Genomic DNA, 18,471 nt, shown 5'->3' with positions numbered 1-18,471 from the left:
AGTTGCTCATTTACTTTTGTTACTTTGTTTGTATTATTCTAGTTATTTTGTGTTCTCTGTTGTGTTTGTCTGTTTTCCATGTCTAGTCTTTGTCCCTGGATTACATTCTTTTGATTTCCGCTAGAATCTTGGTTCCCTTGATTACTCTTTCCTGAGGTTTGAACCTTTTCTTCTGTTGGTAAGAGCAAAATTTGGACAAAAGTGACAAACGATAGCAAGAAACCGCTTTTTTTTTTACCGTAACCCATTTTTAAAGATATCAGACCCGCCCTGTTTAGTTATCATATCTAAAACATCTCAAATTAAGATTTTCACCAAATCGCGGGGTTCTCAATGCTGGAATTTCAGTTGAGGAAGGAGTTGAGAAAATGCCGAAATACTCAAATTGAGATGTATTTTTATTCTAAGAGATGTAGTTTTTATTTAGTCATATGTCGGAAGAGTTTCAGTTGTTGATACACACACAGGCATTTGGATTAAGAAAAGTTATTATTTTTTTCTTATAAATGTTATTCCTTGACCTCGATTCACTTGTAAAAGCCATCAATTTGTTTTCAGTTTCATCATTTTTGAAGTAGTTATTTTCATGCTTATCTAGGCACACAAACAATGTAGGTTTCTCAGTCTTTACCAACTTGCGATAACTAATTATGAATTGCCTTATACAACAAGAATAATTATACAATGAGTTTTTATATCTGCTTTTCTGGAAATGCTTTTTCGATTTTTAGATGGTCGTTGTAAATTTTCTGAAGGAAAGTATTTGACGATACATCGCTGCCCTTCACAGAAGGTAGCTTTGCGTCTTTCTGTATACATATTGCGTATATATCTATTATTGCTTTAGCAAACTTTGAAGTAAAGTCATCGTCTTCAACTAAACGAGCTCTTACTGTTCGTGGAATTTCCAATTGAAATGACGGCACCCCTAAACAAACAGACTGGCAAGTCATCGTGTATAAATCCCCACCCCAATCTCCACATAAAAGGGGATCGACATTTATGGCATACTTCATCCCTCGTTTTTCATAAGATGGGTCACTGAACACTTTCGTGAATGCTTTATGTGTGGTTTCCTTAAATCCTTCAACGAACTTCTTGTCTGGCCAACGCGTTTCCATTGCACGAAAACCAGCATCAATGTCCATATTATTTTTCCTGTCTTTCTTTCCATGAACATCTATATGTAGTATCGGCATTTTATTGTCCTGTCCATGTGCTTTAAACCGTTCTAGCGCTTCGTGCCAAGGTGATTGTGGGAATTGTTTTTCTGTCAAATAATTAGGATCTAAGTTTCTGAAATCCGCTGGCATAGCTACTTTTCTGTCCCATATAATAAAACTTGCTGGATATCCCGCGTATTTGTTAATTTCCATAGCTAATTTTATGACTATTTCAGTGACATAAATCTCGCGATAGTGAATTCTTCTCCTGCGACCGTCTGTTCCACCGCGCCAAATTTTGAGACCATGTGGAGCACTTAGCAAAATCGGGCCGTTCAATCTGAACATACAGGACGGGTTTCCAGTAATGAGTTTCGGTAAAATCGGCTGTGTGAATGACCGATCTTTTTGTTTAAGACTATTGTTTGTTCCTGATTTACTTCTGTCAGTCTTTCTACAATTGCTGTTAGCCGAATCTGAAAATCCATGCCGATCGCTGTTGTAACAGTTTTTCAGACTACTATTGTGCCTGTGGAAACTATTCAAGCTATTACATGAGTCATACTTTGATAAAGCGCTATTTGCAAATACTCTTCGCTCCTGTTTAGCGGATTGGCGCCCAGATGAACTGTCAGTACCCCGTGATGAGCAAGTTGTTCGTGAATATGGAGAGGCTTGTCTTAATATATTTTCTGATAAATGCGGAGATATTGGCAGCGGTGCTTTCTTCTTGCTACTTAGTATTATTTTATTAATTGCGTGGCGCATTTCTGCTTTTTTGTTGGTGAAGGACTTGATGACAATGTAGTCGAAGCAGTTATCATTTGTCAAACCTGTCCGTGGAGATCCTTTTCTGATAGTGTCACGTGTTCGGCATCGCTCGGCATGGGTAAGAATCCTATTTATAATACTTTCAGACGTGTTTTGTCTATTTTCTATCCTTAGCTTTTCTAAAGGGGTTGACGGCACTGTCTTTTCTTTTGCAGAGTGTTTGTTTTCATTGGATTTAGCGCTTGAAATATGAGTCCCTTGTAGTTTTGGAAATGTTACTCCTGGATGACTAGATACTCTGGCTACATGCGGACTATCGAACAATATAGGCCCTTTTGAATTTCCTGAATTGGAATTGCCAAATGTGTATTCGGTATATTTTGTTCCTGGTATGGTATTTGGCAAATGAACTACTCTCTTCTTTGACGAAAGAGGTCTGCTCGAATGATAGTCTGTCCTAATTTGAGTTGTGCTTCTCGGTCCCAACCACGCGTTGGCATTGCTGATCGAAGGCCTCTCTGACATTTCTACATAGTCATAATCATTTTCCTCGAAATTATCGTTTCCATTTTGCCACACCCTAAAAGGAACGAGAGATTTTTATTATACTAAAACGGTTCCTTTGAAAATACTATTAAATTAACTACATGTACTTGTATTTGTGTACTTTCGTCTCGTAATATTCTTCCCTACCCTTATTTGAACTCTTAAACATTTTGAACACAGAATGCTTGAGAAGAGCCAAAGAAAATGGACTACGTACTTTTGGTAGTGAACAGCAGTCTTGGTTAATCTAATTAAAACGAGCTCTTATTACGTTCTGGCATCTTCAATGATTACTAGATCTAGTTTGTTTTTAATGGGCTAGTTTTAGTTTTTGAAGAGAAGAATAAAATAACGCTATCTATCGTCAAAAGTGATTTTTTTGTTGCTATTCAGTAATTGATGGGTTTTCTTCAAATATTAGACAAAAGGTGTGGCATGAGTCCTGTACATGTGTTTACTGATGTCTTGTAAGATCAAACAGTTTCTTTATCAAAATGAAAAGTGTCAAACATAACATACTTGTATGTACATTAAGCATGAACTCTTGGTTGACAGTTGTTGCCCTGTTAAATTTTGAAAATAATACAAACGAGGGACATAAATGGTACACGCACTTACAAAAACAAGACAAATAAAATTTGTATTTATGATATAAAACCTTACCTGTTCTAAAATCGCATTTTACATGTAAGGTCAGTCTGAGACTTAAATTATCCTTCATGTTGATGTTTCAATAGAAAAGAGTTACAACTGATACACAATATCTAACTTAAGTTATCGACTAATTGAACTTCTTTTGCGAATATGTACCAAGTTAAATTTGTTTATATAAGTTTCAATGTACAAATACGACTTTAAAAAGCACATTATTTGCTGAACAGTTTAAATGACCGAAGCAACTCTAACATTTACCGAAGCATAAGTAATTTTTTAACTACGGGATATTAAGATCCAAAATGATTTTTTTCACAGTTAATTTGAAACATGAATTGGATAAACCTTTTCATCTCTAGTTTTGTTTTTGTTTTTTTATCATTAAAGCAAGTTAGTATGATTACTTTCGACGTTCTCTTTATTGTAATTATTTAATACACTCGCATGTCTTTCGATTTACTTAATATTATTTTGCAGAGCTGCCCGGATATCCATTTTTAAACGAGTGTTAGTTTACCTATTAACTTTCATAAGTACGGAAAGGTGTATGACCGAATACAGTCCCTGTTAGCGGAATGGTGTATGACCGAATACAGTCCCTGTTACTTCTCCAAATCTTGTCCACTTATAATGACCGATTGTTTCTAATGTTCTGAGTTAACTTTCAGTAACTGCTAGCATTCTTTAAGTGGATATCTCATTTTGTTTATATCGTGTGTGTTGAGGTATTTCGTAGTGAGAATTGGGTTTATTACTGAGTGAATTTTATGGTATGTTTATTCAAATAAACGAGTTGTTTTAGATATTTTTTTACCTTACATTATAATTAACGGGAGATGAAACTAGTTTAATCTAACCGCCGATTTCGTGCCCACAGTCAGGAGATGTTGGTCATTGATAGGTATGTCCCTGCCAACAGTCAGGAGATGGTCTTTGATAGGTCTGTCCCTGCCCACAGTCAGATGTTGATCATTGATAGGTCTGTCCCTGCCCACAGTCAGGAGATGTTGGTCATTGATAGGTTTTTGTGTCATTATTTTGTGTCATTTTTTGCTTATTAGTTTGATTTTGAAGAATTATCATCCTTCCGTTGTTTATCTACGATGTTTTTCAAGAAGCTAAGGCCGCAATATGCTTGCAATAGAAACCAACCAAAATATTCCCCCCTTATCAGTGCTACGAAAGGCTTCCACATTGATTTGGGACTGGCTATAGTAGCCTGTTACCTGAATTTTATTACTTTTGTTATCAAGGCCTATCGGAGCTTACTTTAAGATGTGTCAAATCATACTTGATGAAGTCTGGAAGTTATTACTTATTTGAATTAAGATTTAATGTTTTTGTACATGCATTTGTTGGTTTCATCATAACCGTTTTTTTTTTGTGAATCTTTGTTGTTTATATACGAAGAAAAACGAAGGTAGTACATTACATGTGCAGTAGAAAACAGAACTGAAAGTACTATGATTGGATTGTATTATATCCTTCTGATTTTTGAAGAATTATAAAATTATGATTTCTGCTTTATGTCTCCTTTGAAAAATTACATGATCAATAAATCAATGTCGTAATGCTGAATTAGAACAAATTGAGAATCTGGACTAATATACTTACAGGATGCTTTTATATTTTAAAGTGGATAAAGTCCTGTATAAACATCTTTGAGGCTCAGCCAGGAAGGAACTTGATTTTGATTTTATCGAAATACAATATTTCGGTCCATTTTCTAAAATAATTAGAGAAAATACACGATTAAACCATTCGTTGAAAAACGTAATCGAAATATGCGACTAAAGCTGAACTACATAAATGGAGAAACGGATAAGTCGCTTGTTTGATATCCATCAAATATTGTTTCCTAAAAAGTTAAAACTGGGATCGACCTGAATACAGTACAAAGAATAGGTGACAAAGTTGAAAAAAAAAACATGATATGAAATTGTCTGCTTTTAGTAAATGGATCAGTGAAAACTACACCGGGCGCTGACAAACAAAGAAGAAAATACAATGTTATTAGTTTTCTCACAATATGATTTTAAACAATAACATTTAAACCTTTCATAAATTAGTTAATAACGTAAAAAGAAATTCGAACGATGTGACAATTCCTTTTCTTGTTTAGTGTACTAGCTTAGCTATAGAATTCATTCTAATCATTGGCGCAGAAAATCTATTGTTCGGCGATCGAGCAGTTAAGGTGCAGTTCGAAAAATAGCCTTGGTACATTTGCGTATATATTCAATATAGTTTTCAACAAAACACTAGTAGGGAAAATAGGCCACTGACTATCACTAATACATTTAACCTACGTTTATGATGGAACTGAATGCTGATACATAATGGAAAAGGAACAGTTGTTGATTCATGGGGTGGGGTGCGGAGGTTTGAAGTCCCCTCCCCTTTTAAGGAACTAAAAAATGTGCAAAATTTAGACAAAAACTAGAAAATGAACCCCTTTAAAAATTCTGAATCCGCCTCTGAAGAAATAGCTCATGAGACAACAACCCAACAGTAAAATGTCCTTTTACTGATAATATTATGTTAACGTAGACTACTTTACGGTCATCAGCCTTGTTAATACTGATATTATGTTAACTGTTATTATACTGATCTTTTATCATATTCGATGATTTAAAATCTAAAAATAAGGCAGTCAGCTCTTTAAACATATTTGATTAAAATTTAAATCAATACGTGATAAAATCTGCTATATAAATTTATGATAATATCTCTTGATTTTTCAACAGGTTCTAAAAATAATGACAAATATTTACTTACTTGGCTAAAATGTGAAAATGACTAAAATCACAAAAATCACATGAATTCAACGTTACTGTCGCTAAGCATTCACTCTTTCCCTCTGTAAACTTTGAAACAAGAACAAGTTCCGCATGACTTTGCTTTGACTACAGGTTTTAAACTAATAACCAATACTAAAACAATCTCCATTGAAGGTTTAGTTAGTGCATTGAGATTTACGTATACTAATACTTTTCTAAAGTATATAGTTATTGGTCATTGCACTTTCTTAATTGTTTCACGAGTGTACTTAAATTTGGAACGCCCAACATAAATGTATGATTTGATTTTTTTTAAAATTGTGTAAAGTTCACTTTAATTCTGTCAGTGTTACATGATTTATGAATTTCAAGATCAGAAAATGTCCCCCCTAATAAGCGTCTACATAGCATTGATTTGTGTATTATTTTTTGTTTATCTATATCGGGATCCATGCTGGTAGGAAAAGGCAAATTTTAAGCAATAACATTTAAACCTTTCATAAATCTTTCATAATTTTTTTGCCAAGAACAAACCTGAAAAAACGATGTCCATAGTACACCTTCGTTTGATCTCGGAAACCCCTGTAGCTATTATATAGCTGTAGTTTTTAAGATGCCTTCGACTCCCGGGTTCCGATCTGTTTTAAGCATGGTATTTTTGATTTAGATAGTATAATTGTAGTTAGTTTGGTTGAAACCGAATTTTCTTCACAAAGTTGTGATTTCCTGTAAATACTGACTTGTCTTTTGTACTGATTATATCGAGCAAATTTAATTCGTTACGTGTCACTCCGTACTACTAATTTGGTATCATTAGAAAGATTATTTTATTTCCTACACCATGAAACCACGTAAAATTATTATTTGTATAAGAATCGCAAAACGATTTAGACAATACAGCAATTGTTTATTCGACACACTGTATTTGTATAGAAAACCCGTAGTTGCAGGATAAAACAGTGTATCTAACATACTGGTATCTGCTCATTTCCTTTGAAACTTGGCTCGTTGGTAGACAATATTCGATTGAAGACCAAATGCAATGTATATATAATCAATACTAAACTATGAAATCACGACGTTCTTTCCGAGATCCTCTGAATCGTCGTCTGTTGTTGTTAAGTTTTGGACGGCCTGTATTTCGATTTTCACTTTGATTGGAATTTCGTTGATTTTGTAGCTTTTGAATTGTGGAATTCCGAGGCATGATAGAATGCTAGATGCGGTATCAGTTAAATGAACATTACCATCATTTTTTAAGAACTTTGATTGTGGAGATCCTCGATAGTATAAATTACTATGATCGCACAAGTGAATTGTCTTGACATTACAGAATTTCTCTTTAATTGTAGCATTAACTAAATTGATTTTATTGTTGTGTTCTTCCTTTCTTTCACTAGTCTTTCACTTTCACCGACCGGATTTAACAAATATTATCCTCTTTACCCAAGGCTTTCAAGAGTGTACGAGTATTACTATTCGTAATCCTATGTTGTAAAAGCAAATCATTATATTCTTTTCGAGTTTTTTAAAGTACGTTTTACTTTCAACACTGATCTTTTCGTTTCCATATTGTCAAACGGTACGACCACAATTCCTGGCTTACTTTCCATTTTACTCGATTTTCTATTTACATCGATCACCTTTATATTTAAAAGTTTGAGTCCATCTTTAAATAAAGCATGTATCTTTACCACAAATCGTTTTCATCCGATTCTTCTCTCTTTTCAAAAGGCAGATTTTTTCACAACTCTCAAATTACTAAGATCCAACGAAGTTTTAGCAGTGTCTGTAGCTCCACTACTCTCAAACCTGACGCGGCAACCTCTACATACGACATTTCCATTTCACAAACTTTCTGCTTTATCTTGTTTAATTCAGTATTAAATTGTATTGTTCTTTTAAGTTACCTACTTCTTTGTGTACTCTGTCGTGAATGACAGTATTAAATTTATTAGTCGAGCGTTTTCAATGTTCCCTTCAATCTCTGAAATTCTTTTCTCTAATCTGCTAGCTACTTTTACGACTTAACGCGCGCTGTTCGTACTTCTTTCAAAATATAATCGACCATTCAAAATGCGATAAAACAAATAAACCTGTAGTAATTTATCGAATTATGAATTATTCTTAAAGAATATGGGTGTAGCAATATATTTAGCTCGATGAATGTCAGAATAAAGCGCCGTAGTGATGTATATATACATTCCTACACATGTTGAAATTTTTCAGCTGTCCCAGGTAACATTTTAGTCGCATGAATAACTTCAAAATGACATAGAAAATTTGTATTTTGAAACAAAACGATTTTTTTTTGGGGGGGGAGGGGGGAAATTGGCAAATTTCCACGTTTTTGAACGTTGTTTTACTTTGACGTTATGGTGACCTCATTCCCCAGCAACTGTTCAAAAATACCAAGAACAAATCTGTCCCACAGAACACAACAGAACTAGTACACCAATTTAAACAAAGAAAAAGAGTATCAAATATGGACAGAGGTACGTTCTTTTTACATTTAAGTAATATTTTTTACTCAAAATCGTAAATTTTAACATATTTTAAAAGAAAACAGAATTTTACGAAATACGGCAACTTTTATTGAGTCTGACAAAATGTCACACATGCTCTTTTTTCGCATTACGACAATTTATGCAAAGTTCACGGCTTATTTTTATAATATTGGTACATTCCGTTTTCCAACAAAGCTGTTTTCTGAATGTTATTTTTCTCAGCTTTTCATTAAGTCCTAGACTTTTAATTTCTGATTCTTATTACTCTTACAACAGTATATTTTACAAATCTTACAAATTGTCACAACGCCATAATAGTCGCGTTTTCAATAACGGTAAAAACGACGTTCCCTATAAGTATGGTTGGCGAATTTTCCGTGTGAGTTTACACTTAACAGCTACAATTCGCATTATCAAGTTAGAATTTTATTCAAAACAACAATGAAAATGCGATATTGTAGTTTTAAGAAAAAGAATCACTAGTACAGTTTCAAAAATGCCATTCTTATTGGAAAAGACACAATTCTAGATTAACCATTAAATTAAATATACATGTTGTTGCTGAAAGTTTTTGATTATAAAACATATTCGCATCTAGGCCAATAAAAACTTTTTTCTTATTTATTTATAAAAGCAATTGTATTCTTCAAAGCTATTCTAGATAGCATGGTGCAGTTGGTCATAAGTTACAGAAAGTTGTGATTTTTTCGTGGTTATTTGTTATCAAAGATAAATAACATCCACATTTCCTCTGATTTTCCCCAAAAACGTCGTAACGTTTTGTTACCGCTGTAAGTACGAACAGCGCGCGTAACGTCTACCCATTTTTTATGATGAAACCCGCTACGCTGGCATAACTGCATAAAATATGTTACATTCGCATATAAAAGAAATACTAAATATTTTCTGCTGTTTTTTCAAGCTTTTTTCTTAAATCGTCGGCCGCGAGAAATCATACATTAAAAAGGAGATTCTTCAGTAGGCCTCGAATATAAACTGTATTCAAAACTAAAAGTATAAATGAATGTAGCCCACTGGAGATATATAAAACACTTCAAATTGGTTACGTTCTACGACAGAAAAGTACGGGAAATTTTCCAGCCAGATTGTTTATACTATAACCAGCGAAAAAAATATTTCACGATATATGTGGGAGATTCAAGGAAATGAACATAGGATTAGTGTTTTTTAGGACGTATTTGAATAGTTTCATTGATTAATCTTGAGATATGATGAACCTGTCTGGTTTTTAGACAGAACCATACTTGAACTGCTTGTATAGTATCAAAATATAGGGTATGCAAGTCTCGTCGTGAGAACCCGTGATTTCACGAGATTGGGTCCTAGCCTACAATTCAAAAGCATGGAGACTTGTCATTTAGAGAGAGTTGAGTTCAGTGTTGAGGGCAAAACATTTTTGTGTAAAAAATACCGATTAAAAAATAACAAATATCTACTTCTACACGATAAAGGTATTAGGAATAAACATAAAATAGAAGATTTTGCATTGTTATATAGCGTTTCGAGTACCCGGAAGTAAACAATAAAATGCAGATCGGTCTCCGGTTTTCAATACGTGCTACGTCGTAAATTCTGGTAAAGAAAATGAAACTAGAACGAGACTTACATACCCTATTGTAAACAGTTGTTTTTATATCGGTGCTTTGAGACAACCCCGGCTTATCTATTTATAGAACCACGTGGTCTTGTTTCACTTCCCTTACAAAATAAACATGGATGATGAAGTGGGAGGTCCAGGGAGCGATGATAAGATTGAAACATTATTAAAACCATCCGAAATGAAGTCATCCGGTTTGTTACCTTTTCTAGATATCAGTGAAATGAGTGGCAATTCAGTCCGTGAGATATCAAATTCGTCTGACGTAGATAACTCTGAAATTTCAGACGAAAACATCAGTAACAAACACCCGGAAGGGAAACTTACTGGATGGCTTACCATGATGGCTCGTGGCATCATCAAAACAAACAGACAAAGGTGGTTCGTGTATGGAGATAGAACCTGTAAACTGTATTATTACCGGAGTGAAAATGATGTTGTTCCACATGGTGAAATTGACATTTCAAGAGCCACTTTTAATTTTGAACCTTCTAATGTTGACAAACCAGGTTTATTCCAGATAAGGTAATTACAGGGAAATATTTTTAGCTACAGGTAAAATAAGTATTGGTATGTAAATTTGCACTCTTGTCATGCTCCCAAATTAATCCCAGAAGAGGAATTGGGAACCTATTTTTATTACAAAAAATTTAGGATAGTCAGGATTAGTTAAATTTATAGAGACAAATGTTGAAATGGTGACAAGAAAAACAGACAAAGTAACAAGAAACAGTGAAATTATAACCATCAAGAATATTTTGAAAACAAAAATTAAGATAAAAGATATTTTAAATAAAGTGACCAGAAGAAACAAGACATTCAATACTGTATTAAAGATAAATTAAAGTGAAACAAAAAGACACATTCTAGAAAACTTGACAAGTAAGTATTTGTTTAAATTGTTAAAACTATCATTCCCCCTGTGTTGTTTACTTTACAGCAGGTGTGTTGCTTACAAATACATGTATATATAAATGTCAATTCTCCCTGTGCATTGCATTTTATTAGTACCTGCAATTTTGGTCAATCCATCAGAACTCAGAAGAAAGGTATCTCAGTAAATGAGACCAACCAGTTGCTTTGTTCAGAAATGTTGTTATTATGAATGCTTTTAAGAGACTATTTATAAAACTTGTGGGGTTTTATTTTGCATTTTTTGTGTAAAATGTAAATTTGATATGTTACGTATTTAAACACTACGACTGTTAAATGATATTCATTGCCATCTCTGTCCATATTTCAAGCAGCTACATGTATTTGTTAACATACACCTAGTATTAGTCATTGTTCAGTGATTGTTCTTTATTCTGATAACCTGGAATTTCAAAGAATTAGTCCTTATAGTACCTTAACCAATCCACACAAACTACATTTTACTATTGGACAAACCAATCCATCACAAAACCTGTGACAGTGCTTTCATTTAGCAACACATGATTCCTGATCAATCAAGACCTAACCTTTTAATAATTTTAAAAGTACCAATCCTCATAGAAGTAAAGAAAATGGTGATGTGTTTAAAATTTTTGCCAACTTTCATGGCTTTATAGACAGTCTGAAATCTTTCAAAATGACTAATTTATGTTAAAAATTAAACTTCCAACAAGCACTGTATTTAAGGATGGGAAATTATTACTATTAATGAATTTGTTCAATATATTGACAAATATTTTCTGCCATCTACATTGTACTTGTATCACTACTCTTATTTTCCCAATCTTCAGTGTCACATTTTTTTGGTTCTCAAATTAGGACAAACTGAATGTACCTTCTGCACAATTATTTGGTTGAGCTGTATTTCAAGTAATACATAAATATATTATTTTTGTATTTAAATTTCAGGATGTAAAATTTTACTTTAAAAAGTTCAAGTTGTATACATGTAATAAAGAATTATCTTAAGGAAGCAAGTTATATATAAATAAATATTTCAGTGTGTCATTATACATTGAATAGGCACACATTACCAACAGGAAGAAACACGTGTGCTGGAAGTAAGATAATTGCTGTTGTTGAAAGTTAATTGAAATGCTTCAAAATGAATTATTTTGGGGAAATTTAAAGTGGATATTAAACATCTAGTTATAAATTCATTATGGATAAGTGACCATTTATTGACATACATGTATTATGTACATTGTACATGTATGATAGATACAATACCATGTGGAAAAATCCAGAAGAGAAAACATTTATTTTTTAGTTAGTAAATTGTGTACTTTAATTAAATGTTCATTAACTAAGGTTTTTTATTAGATACAGGATAGACAATAATCTAATATTAATACATGTACACATGTATTTCTTGTTTTGTAGCATATTTTGTATTTTGGTAAATTTCATATATAGAATACAATTCCATAACTAACATTTTTAACACTTCTCACTCAGGCATTCCCAAATTAAAGGTAGCTCATTGTTGGAATTTGGTATCGTAACAACAAAAGTTCAGTGTTCCCCTTTGTCCTTCCATCTTGTTAAAGATATAAAGCTTTCCTTGAAAACAGTTATAATGCCAGAAATTTTTAATTTGCTTGGTGACCATATTAGTGTTTTGATTTTTAAACAATACTTGCTGTTCAAGGAGATAATTGAACATAATAATTTTTCTTGTAATATTATAGTTAAAAAGGGTGCATAGCTTTTATACATTACTGGTACCACTACAGTTTAATGGATATAGTTTAAAATTTGCTGAGTTTGTAGATGGGGATATAATTATGGTTGACCAGAAATATATGGACCTCTGGGACTGTTTTCTATTTTTTTTGTTCTGGCAATGTTATTTTTAGGTAATAACTTGTGAGCTGAACAGGGGTCATAAGAAACAGTGGCCACAAAAAGTTTTTTTCAGAAGTAGGGCTCATTTCTTGGCTGTTCATCACAGAAGAATTGATCCATAATGCTTTATTTCACCTGGAGTTTGTAGAAGAATGATGTCTTTCACAACTTTCAAGATGTCAGTCCCTTGCATCAACCACTTCCAGTTGTAGGCCTAATTGTTGCCAAAAAGTAAAAACAATCCTATTTTGTTGACACGAGTGAATCTTCTGGGGACCTTCCATTCATAACTGTAATGAATCAATGGCTTTTACAATGTACACATGAACAAACTTTGGGAAAAGGGAATTTGGATCCTGTTTTATCCTTTATGAGCCCACATTCAGCAAAAATATGACAAAAAATTGCCTAAAATGTTAGTCCTTTATTGATTATATTATACAAATGTTTCATTGTGGACTGTAGGGCATCAGTTGATACCTGCATTGATACTAAATGTAGTTAAAGAACATCGGCAAGCTATTTTCTAATTGATGAGATAGATACATGTACATGTATAAAAAAGACTGCTTACTGCAGTCACTAGTTACTGACAATATAACAAAATCATTATTATTAATATACTTCTAAACTGATGTAAAATATCTGGACAAAAGCAGCAAAAAATATTGTCGTAATTATAAAAGAATCCTGATTTTTGGTTTCAGGGAAACTCTTAAAATGAATAAACTTTATTCAATAATTAAATATTTTAGCTGGCTCAAAAAACTTTCCTGTAATATATGATATGTACATGGCTAACACATAAACTATATGATTCTGTTTAAATGTGATTCACACTTGATTTACATACAAGAGTCATATGTTTTATAATTACATATGATTATCTTATGTAAGTATCTTTTGTACACTGCCCTGAATTAGCAAATATTTGTTTGTTTGTTTGATGTAGCAATATTAAATTATATGATTATCATATTAATCAAACCAGTCTAACTAAAATTAGATATCCAAACTTTCTCGTTATTTTCATTTGGTTGTTTACTTGTCCCATATGCTACAAGTAAACATCCAATTGAAAAAAGGAGCAAGAACAGATATCTATGATACTCTTGGCTGTGTAAATGTACAAAGACTTTTATTATTCATTACTTTAAACTTTGTTAAATCTCTCACTTGTAATGATTTTTTTTCATTTGCTCCCTAATGCTTGCTTATTAAAACAAGTTAACTATATGTAACTTGAAACTTGGACATTTTCACTATTTTGAACACAATAATATGATGTAATTGTTTATTTTATTGAACAATACCCATGCTTCATATAATTTATTTGTTTATCCATTCTTCCCATATGTAAAAGTTCATATTTTAATTCCATTTAGCATCCTCATATTAGATTAACTGTATGTGTATAAAGTTGCTGTTTCCTTATGAGGAAGTTTAAAAAAAAATAAAAGAATTATGACACTTTATCTTCCTTGCAATGATACTGTACTCATATTGGTTAAGGTTGTCATTTGGTTAAGGGCTTTTTAGATTGCCCATAAATATTTTTTATTCCACCCACTTTGTGGTTGTTTTGTCAATCTATCTGTCTCTCCTCCCATACTACTGTACAGAATTTCATAAAAAGATAGTTATGACCTGGTATTTTTGCATATTGCTAGTAATTAATGTTCCCTCTTTTTTTGTGAGAGTTATGTCTCTTTGAATTTAGAAATTAAAAAAAAATATATATATACAACTGAGGACACTTTGGCAATGGCTGTACTGTACCACATGTGTGATTTTTTTTTAGCCATCACCTATAGTGTTAACCACACAACTACACTGTTGTGTCTGTGTTCTTTTTAACCAGCTTAAACTTTAAAAATAGTAATGGGGGTGTTCTTTAGCATATAAATGTAGTTTATTTTACTTTTTGTGCAACTTTCTTCCTAACATGTGTAAGTGAACATCTAAAGAAAAATGAATGTGATTACTACCCTGAAAAGACCAATATTGTAACTTTGACTAATCTGTGAAATTGACCTAGGGTATACTTACATTTTTGTTACTACATGTATTTCTAGATCAGACAATAGGGAACATGTACTGGATGCTTCTAACAGGCATGCTATGATGTACTGGTTACAAGAGTTACAAAAAAGAAGAAGAATTTATAACAGTGCACAATCAACTAAACTTTTAAGACAGCCTTCAAAGGTATTGTTAAACTATTAATTATTATACCACCTGCAAATAAAGTTGGGGGGTATAGAGGAACCACCCTGTCTGTCCACATGTATTACTTATAAGTCAAAAAAAAGCTCAAGATTTTAATGAAATTTTATATGAAGGTTTGGCATCATACATGTATGTAGGTGTCGGAAATAATCCAGCTAATGATATTTATAGTTCACATTTAACTCCATTTAAAGCTATGGGTATTTTCTTTGTGAGCTTGCTTACAATATTTCTAGTCTCTATTTTAAAGAAATATAATTGTGTTTGTCAGACCAGTTGTTAAATTTAATTGTTCTTCATGGCTTTGCTTTGATTATCAGGTTTTGTCACAGCATGGCAGAGACAGAGTAACAAACTATATACTTTGAAAGAACTATTGTTTGTGGGGTACCAATTTTTGTGCATTTCATGGGTAGGCCAAACCATAAATTCTGGTTCCCAATGTAAAGAAGATTTCCATTGATGTGTTTACTGAAAACCTCCAAACTATGAATTCATGAATCCACAAACTTGTGTTTCTTCCCTAATCAATGGAAATTGATAGCCACAAATTAAAATACTTTCACAGTACATCTGGTATAAACAACTTGTTTTTTTTTCATTGCTACTTCTATGAACTTGTGGAAGTAAATACAGCCAAGTATTATTTTGTAAATACAATATTTGTTGTTCAGGTTACCCTTCTATTCCTAGTTCATTTATACCACCTACCCTCTGTCTGGAACTAGACCAAATTATATAGATGATTTGTCTAAACTGGCTGAGAGATCCATGATATCCAAAATAAGAATTAGCTGAATTTATCCTAGAAATCAATTTTCATTGAAATTCAACAATGTTGACATTGGAGTATGTTTCAAGCTAGAACAGATGAACTTACAAGGGACATAGAAATAGAGGGAAAGAATATTAACAATGTGGTGAAAGCATTCAACACTGTTGTATTAAAGGCAGCAAAGGAAAGTATACCAAGAGGTGTAAGAAAGGACTACAAGCCATACTGGTCCAGTGAGGTACAGGCAACACACGAGGCACTCACAAGCGCAAGGGATGATGCAGAATTAAATCCCAGTCAGGAAAATAACATCAAACTCCAAAAGTGCAAGGCCAAACATCTAAGAACAAAGATTAAATGTCAAAGGAAAGGATGGAGAGAGAAAACATCATCTATGGATATGGAAAAAGATACAAAAAAGCTTTGGAACTTGACAAAAGCACTGAGTGATGAGGGAAGCAAAGGTGAAAAGATCACGCTAGAAGTTGAAGGAGAAATAACCATAGGGAAAGCAGCAGCAAATGAATTTGCTAAAGGCTATGAGAAAGAAAGCAACACTGATATACCACCATCACGGAAAAAAGAAGTAAACTATATTGAGAGAAAGATCAAAGGTGCCAACACATGAACTTATGCAGAGAGATATCACCATGTTTGAGATGAAGGCAGCCATCAGAAAAATGAAAATGAAAAAGGCACCAGGTCCAGATAACATGACCAATGAAATGCTTCAACACCTCGGCACCTTAGCATTAACATCTTTGCTAGAGATTCTCAATCTGAGCTGGAGACAAGGTGAAGTCCCTCAATGTTGGAAAGAAGCCATAATGATGCCAATACTGAAGAGGGGAAAGAACAAGTCGAAAGCCTCAAGCTACCGCCCAATTAGCCTAATAAGCAGTTTCTGCAAATTAATGGAGCTTATAATCAACATTCGCCTACAGACATAATTGGAATCGGAGAACATTCTTGGTCATGAACAAGCTGGTTTTTTTAGACAGTACAAGAGCACAGATGATCAGACAACACATCTATCTCAAGTAGTCGAGGATGCATTTCAATCAAAGAAAGTAACGCTAGCTGTCTTTGTAGATCTTCAGAGAGAATTTGACAAAGTTTGGAAAGATGGCCTCTTGTGAAACTTCTTAGATTTGGAGTAAGTGGAAGAATGTACAAATGGACCAACTCATATCTGTACAATAGAAGGGCAAGAATACTCGTAGATGGGAAGCATGGCTGAAAAATACTTCTAAAGCAGGGTGTACTACAGGGAGGAGTATTGCCACCAACTCTCTTCATATTCCATATGAATGACCTAGTTCCAGAGCTACCAAATGGTGTACAATCAGCACCCTATGCAGATGATCTTGTCCTCTGGTGCTATGAAGAGTATGCAACTACTGCAAGGTACAGGATACAAACAGCATTAGATATGGTAGTCAAATGGGCCAATGAGTGTTGTGTTACCATCAATAGAGAGAAAACAACAGCAACCCTCTTTACACTCTCACCTAAAATCCAACCTGTCAAACTGACCATGGATGACATCCATATCACAATGGAAGATCAGCAAACATACCTTGGTGTAACTTTCGATAAAAGACTTACATGGAAACAGCATATAATGACAGCAGAAGCCAAAGCCAGACGAAAACTAAACATCATGAGAAAACTTGCTGGTACAAACTGGGGTGCTAATGAGAAAGTTTTGAAATCTCTCTACGAAGGAAATGTACGCCCACATCTAGAATATGGCTCTAGTGCTTGGATGACAGCAGCTAAGTCTCACCATCAGACTCTAAATAAAGTCCAGAATCAGGCACTCCGCATCATCACAGGAGCCATGAAATCAATACCTATTGCTGGTGTGGAGGAAATTACGAACATACAACCATTAAGTAAGAGAAGAGAATGTAAAGCTATAATACAGGCCACCAAATATCAGTGCTTACCAAACCACCCAATGAATGAGAGACTGAAACAACTATCATCAGGCAGACTCAAAAGATCCAGCTTCACTCTAGAAACATGAGCATTGCAAAGAAAACACCAAGAACATCTACCTAAGCATGTCAAACCTTTAGATTTTAAAATGAATGACAAACTATATGCAGAGAAGGAGTACAATGTAACCATTCAGACAACAGTTCCGTTACTTAGTGCCAAAGATGAACAATCAAACATCATCAGAAAAACCATAACAATGAGCATGCTGGAAGAAGAGTATCCATCAGAATTGTGGGCAAGAGTTTACACAGACGGTTCAGCCACAAATGCGACAACAAAAGGAGGGGCCGGTATCTACATAGAATACCCAAATGCAGTACAGCAGTCAGTGGCAATACCAACAGGATTACATGGCTCCAACTACAAGGCTGAAGAAGAAGCACTAATCCATGCGGCAAATTACATCAAGGAAAGTGCAGTAAATATGCAAGTAGTATTCCTAACAGATGCCCTCTCCATAATACAAGCACTGACCAACAACAAACTACCACAACTTTAAAGAGCTATTTGTTCCATCAAGAGCCTTAAAACTGCCATACAGTGGATACCTTCACATTGTGTAATCAATGGAAATGAAAAGCAGATAAGCTAGCAAGGAAGGCACTCAACAACAGCAAGATGAAAATCCTGTCTGCTACAC

The 18,471-nt window shown here is 33.7% G+C and overlaps 2 protein-coding genes across 7 annotated transcripts in view; one reads left to right on the top strand and one right to left on the bottom strand.

Moving 5' to 3' along the window:
• Positions 1-385: 385 nt before the first annotated feature.
• On the bottom strand, positions 386-6,091 carry LOC148629865 (uncharacterized). 3 transcript variants are annotated; one of them, XM_088558697.1, is made up of 3 exons: positions 5,913-6,091; positions 4,749-4,860; positions 386-2,514 (listed from the first exon to the last, which is right to left on the bottom strand). In XM_088558697.1, exon 3 carries the CDS (start codon positions 2,457-2,459, stop codon positions 693-695), a length of 1,767 nt encoding a protein of 588 aa, XP_088414823.1. In that variant the 5' UTR covers positions 2,460-2,514; positions 4,749-4,860; positions 5,913-6,091; the 3' UTR covers positions 386-692. The 3 variants fall into 3 exon arrangements, with proteins under 3 accessions (XP_088414823.1, XP_088414829.1, XP_088414836.1); XM_088558703.1 differs by lacking the exon at positions 4,749-4,860; XM_088558710.1 differs by lacking the exons at positions 4,749-4,860; positions 5,913-6,091 and adding an exon at positions 3,144-3,314.
• Positions 6,092-10,125: 4,034 nt separating this feature from the next.
• Positions 10,126-18,471, top strand: part of LOC148629863 (TBC1 domain family member 2B-like) — a 35,600-nt gene continuing 27,254 nt past the window's right edge. For all 4 annotated transcript variants that reach the window (XR_015917988.1, XR_015917987.1, XM_088558603.1 and 1 more), the window contains exons 1-2: positions 10,126-10,564; positions 14,896-15,028. Coding sequence is in view for 2 of the 4 variants with exons in the window: in XM_088558603.1 (XP_088414729.1) it covers positions 10,155-10,564; positions 14,896-15,028 (543 nt within the window). In the remaining 2 variants the exon portion in view is untranslated. The remainder of the gene's footprint in view (positions 10,565-14,895; positions 15,029-18,471) is intronic.

The sequence above is a fragment of the Perna viridis genome, chromosome 1 (genome assembly GCF_037379345.1).
Source record: "Perna viridis isolate PV_CMFRI_1.1 ecotype Kerala chromosome 1, ASM3737934v1, whole genome shotgun sequence".
Classification (NCBI taxonomy): Eukaryota; Metazoa; Mollusca; class Bivalvia; order Mytilida; family Mytilidae; genus Perna; species Perna viridis.
This window is presented reverse-complemented; position numbering and strand designations above follow the sequence as displayed.

Bases quoted from the DNA above. Each gene is read 5' to 3' on its own strand.
- LOC148629865 (XM_088558697.1), bottom strand. From the start codon at position 2,459: ATGTCAGAGAGGCCTTCGATCAGCAATGCCAACGCGTGGTTGGGACCG.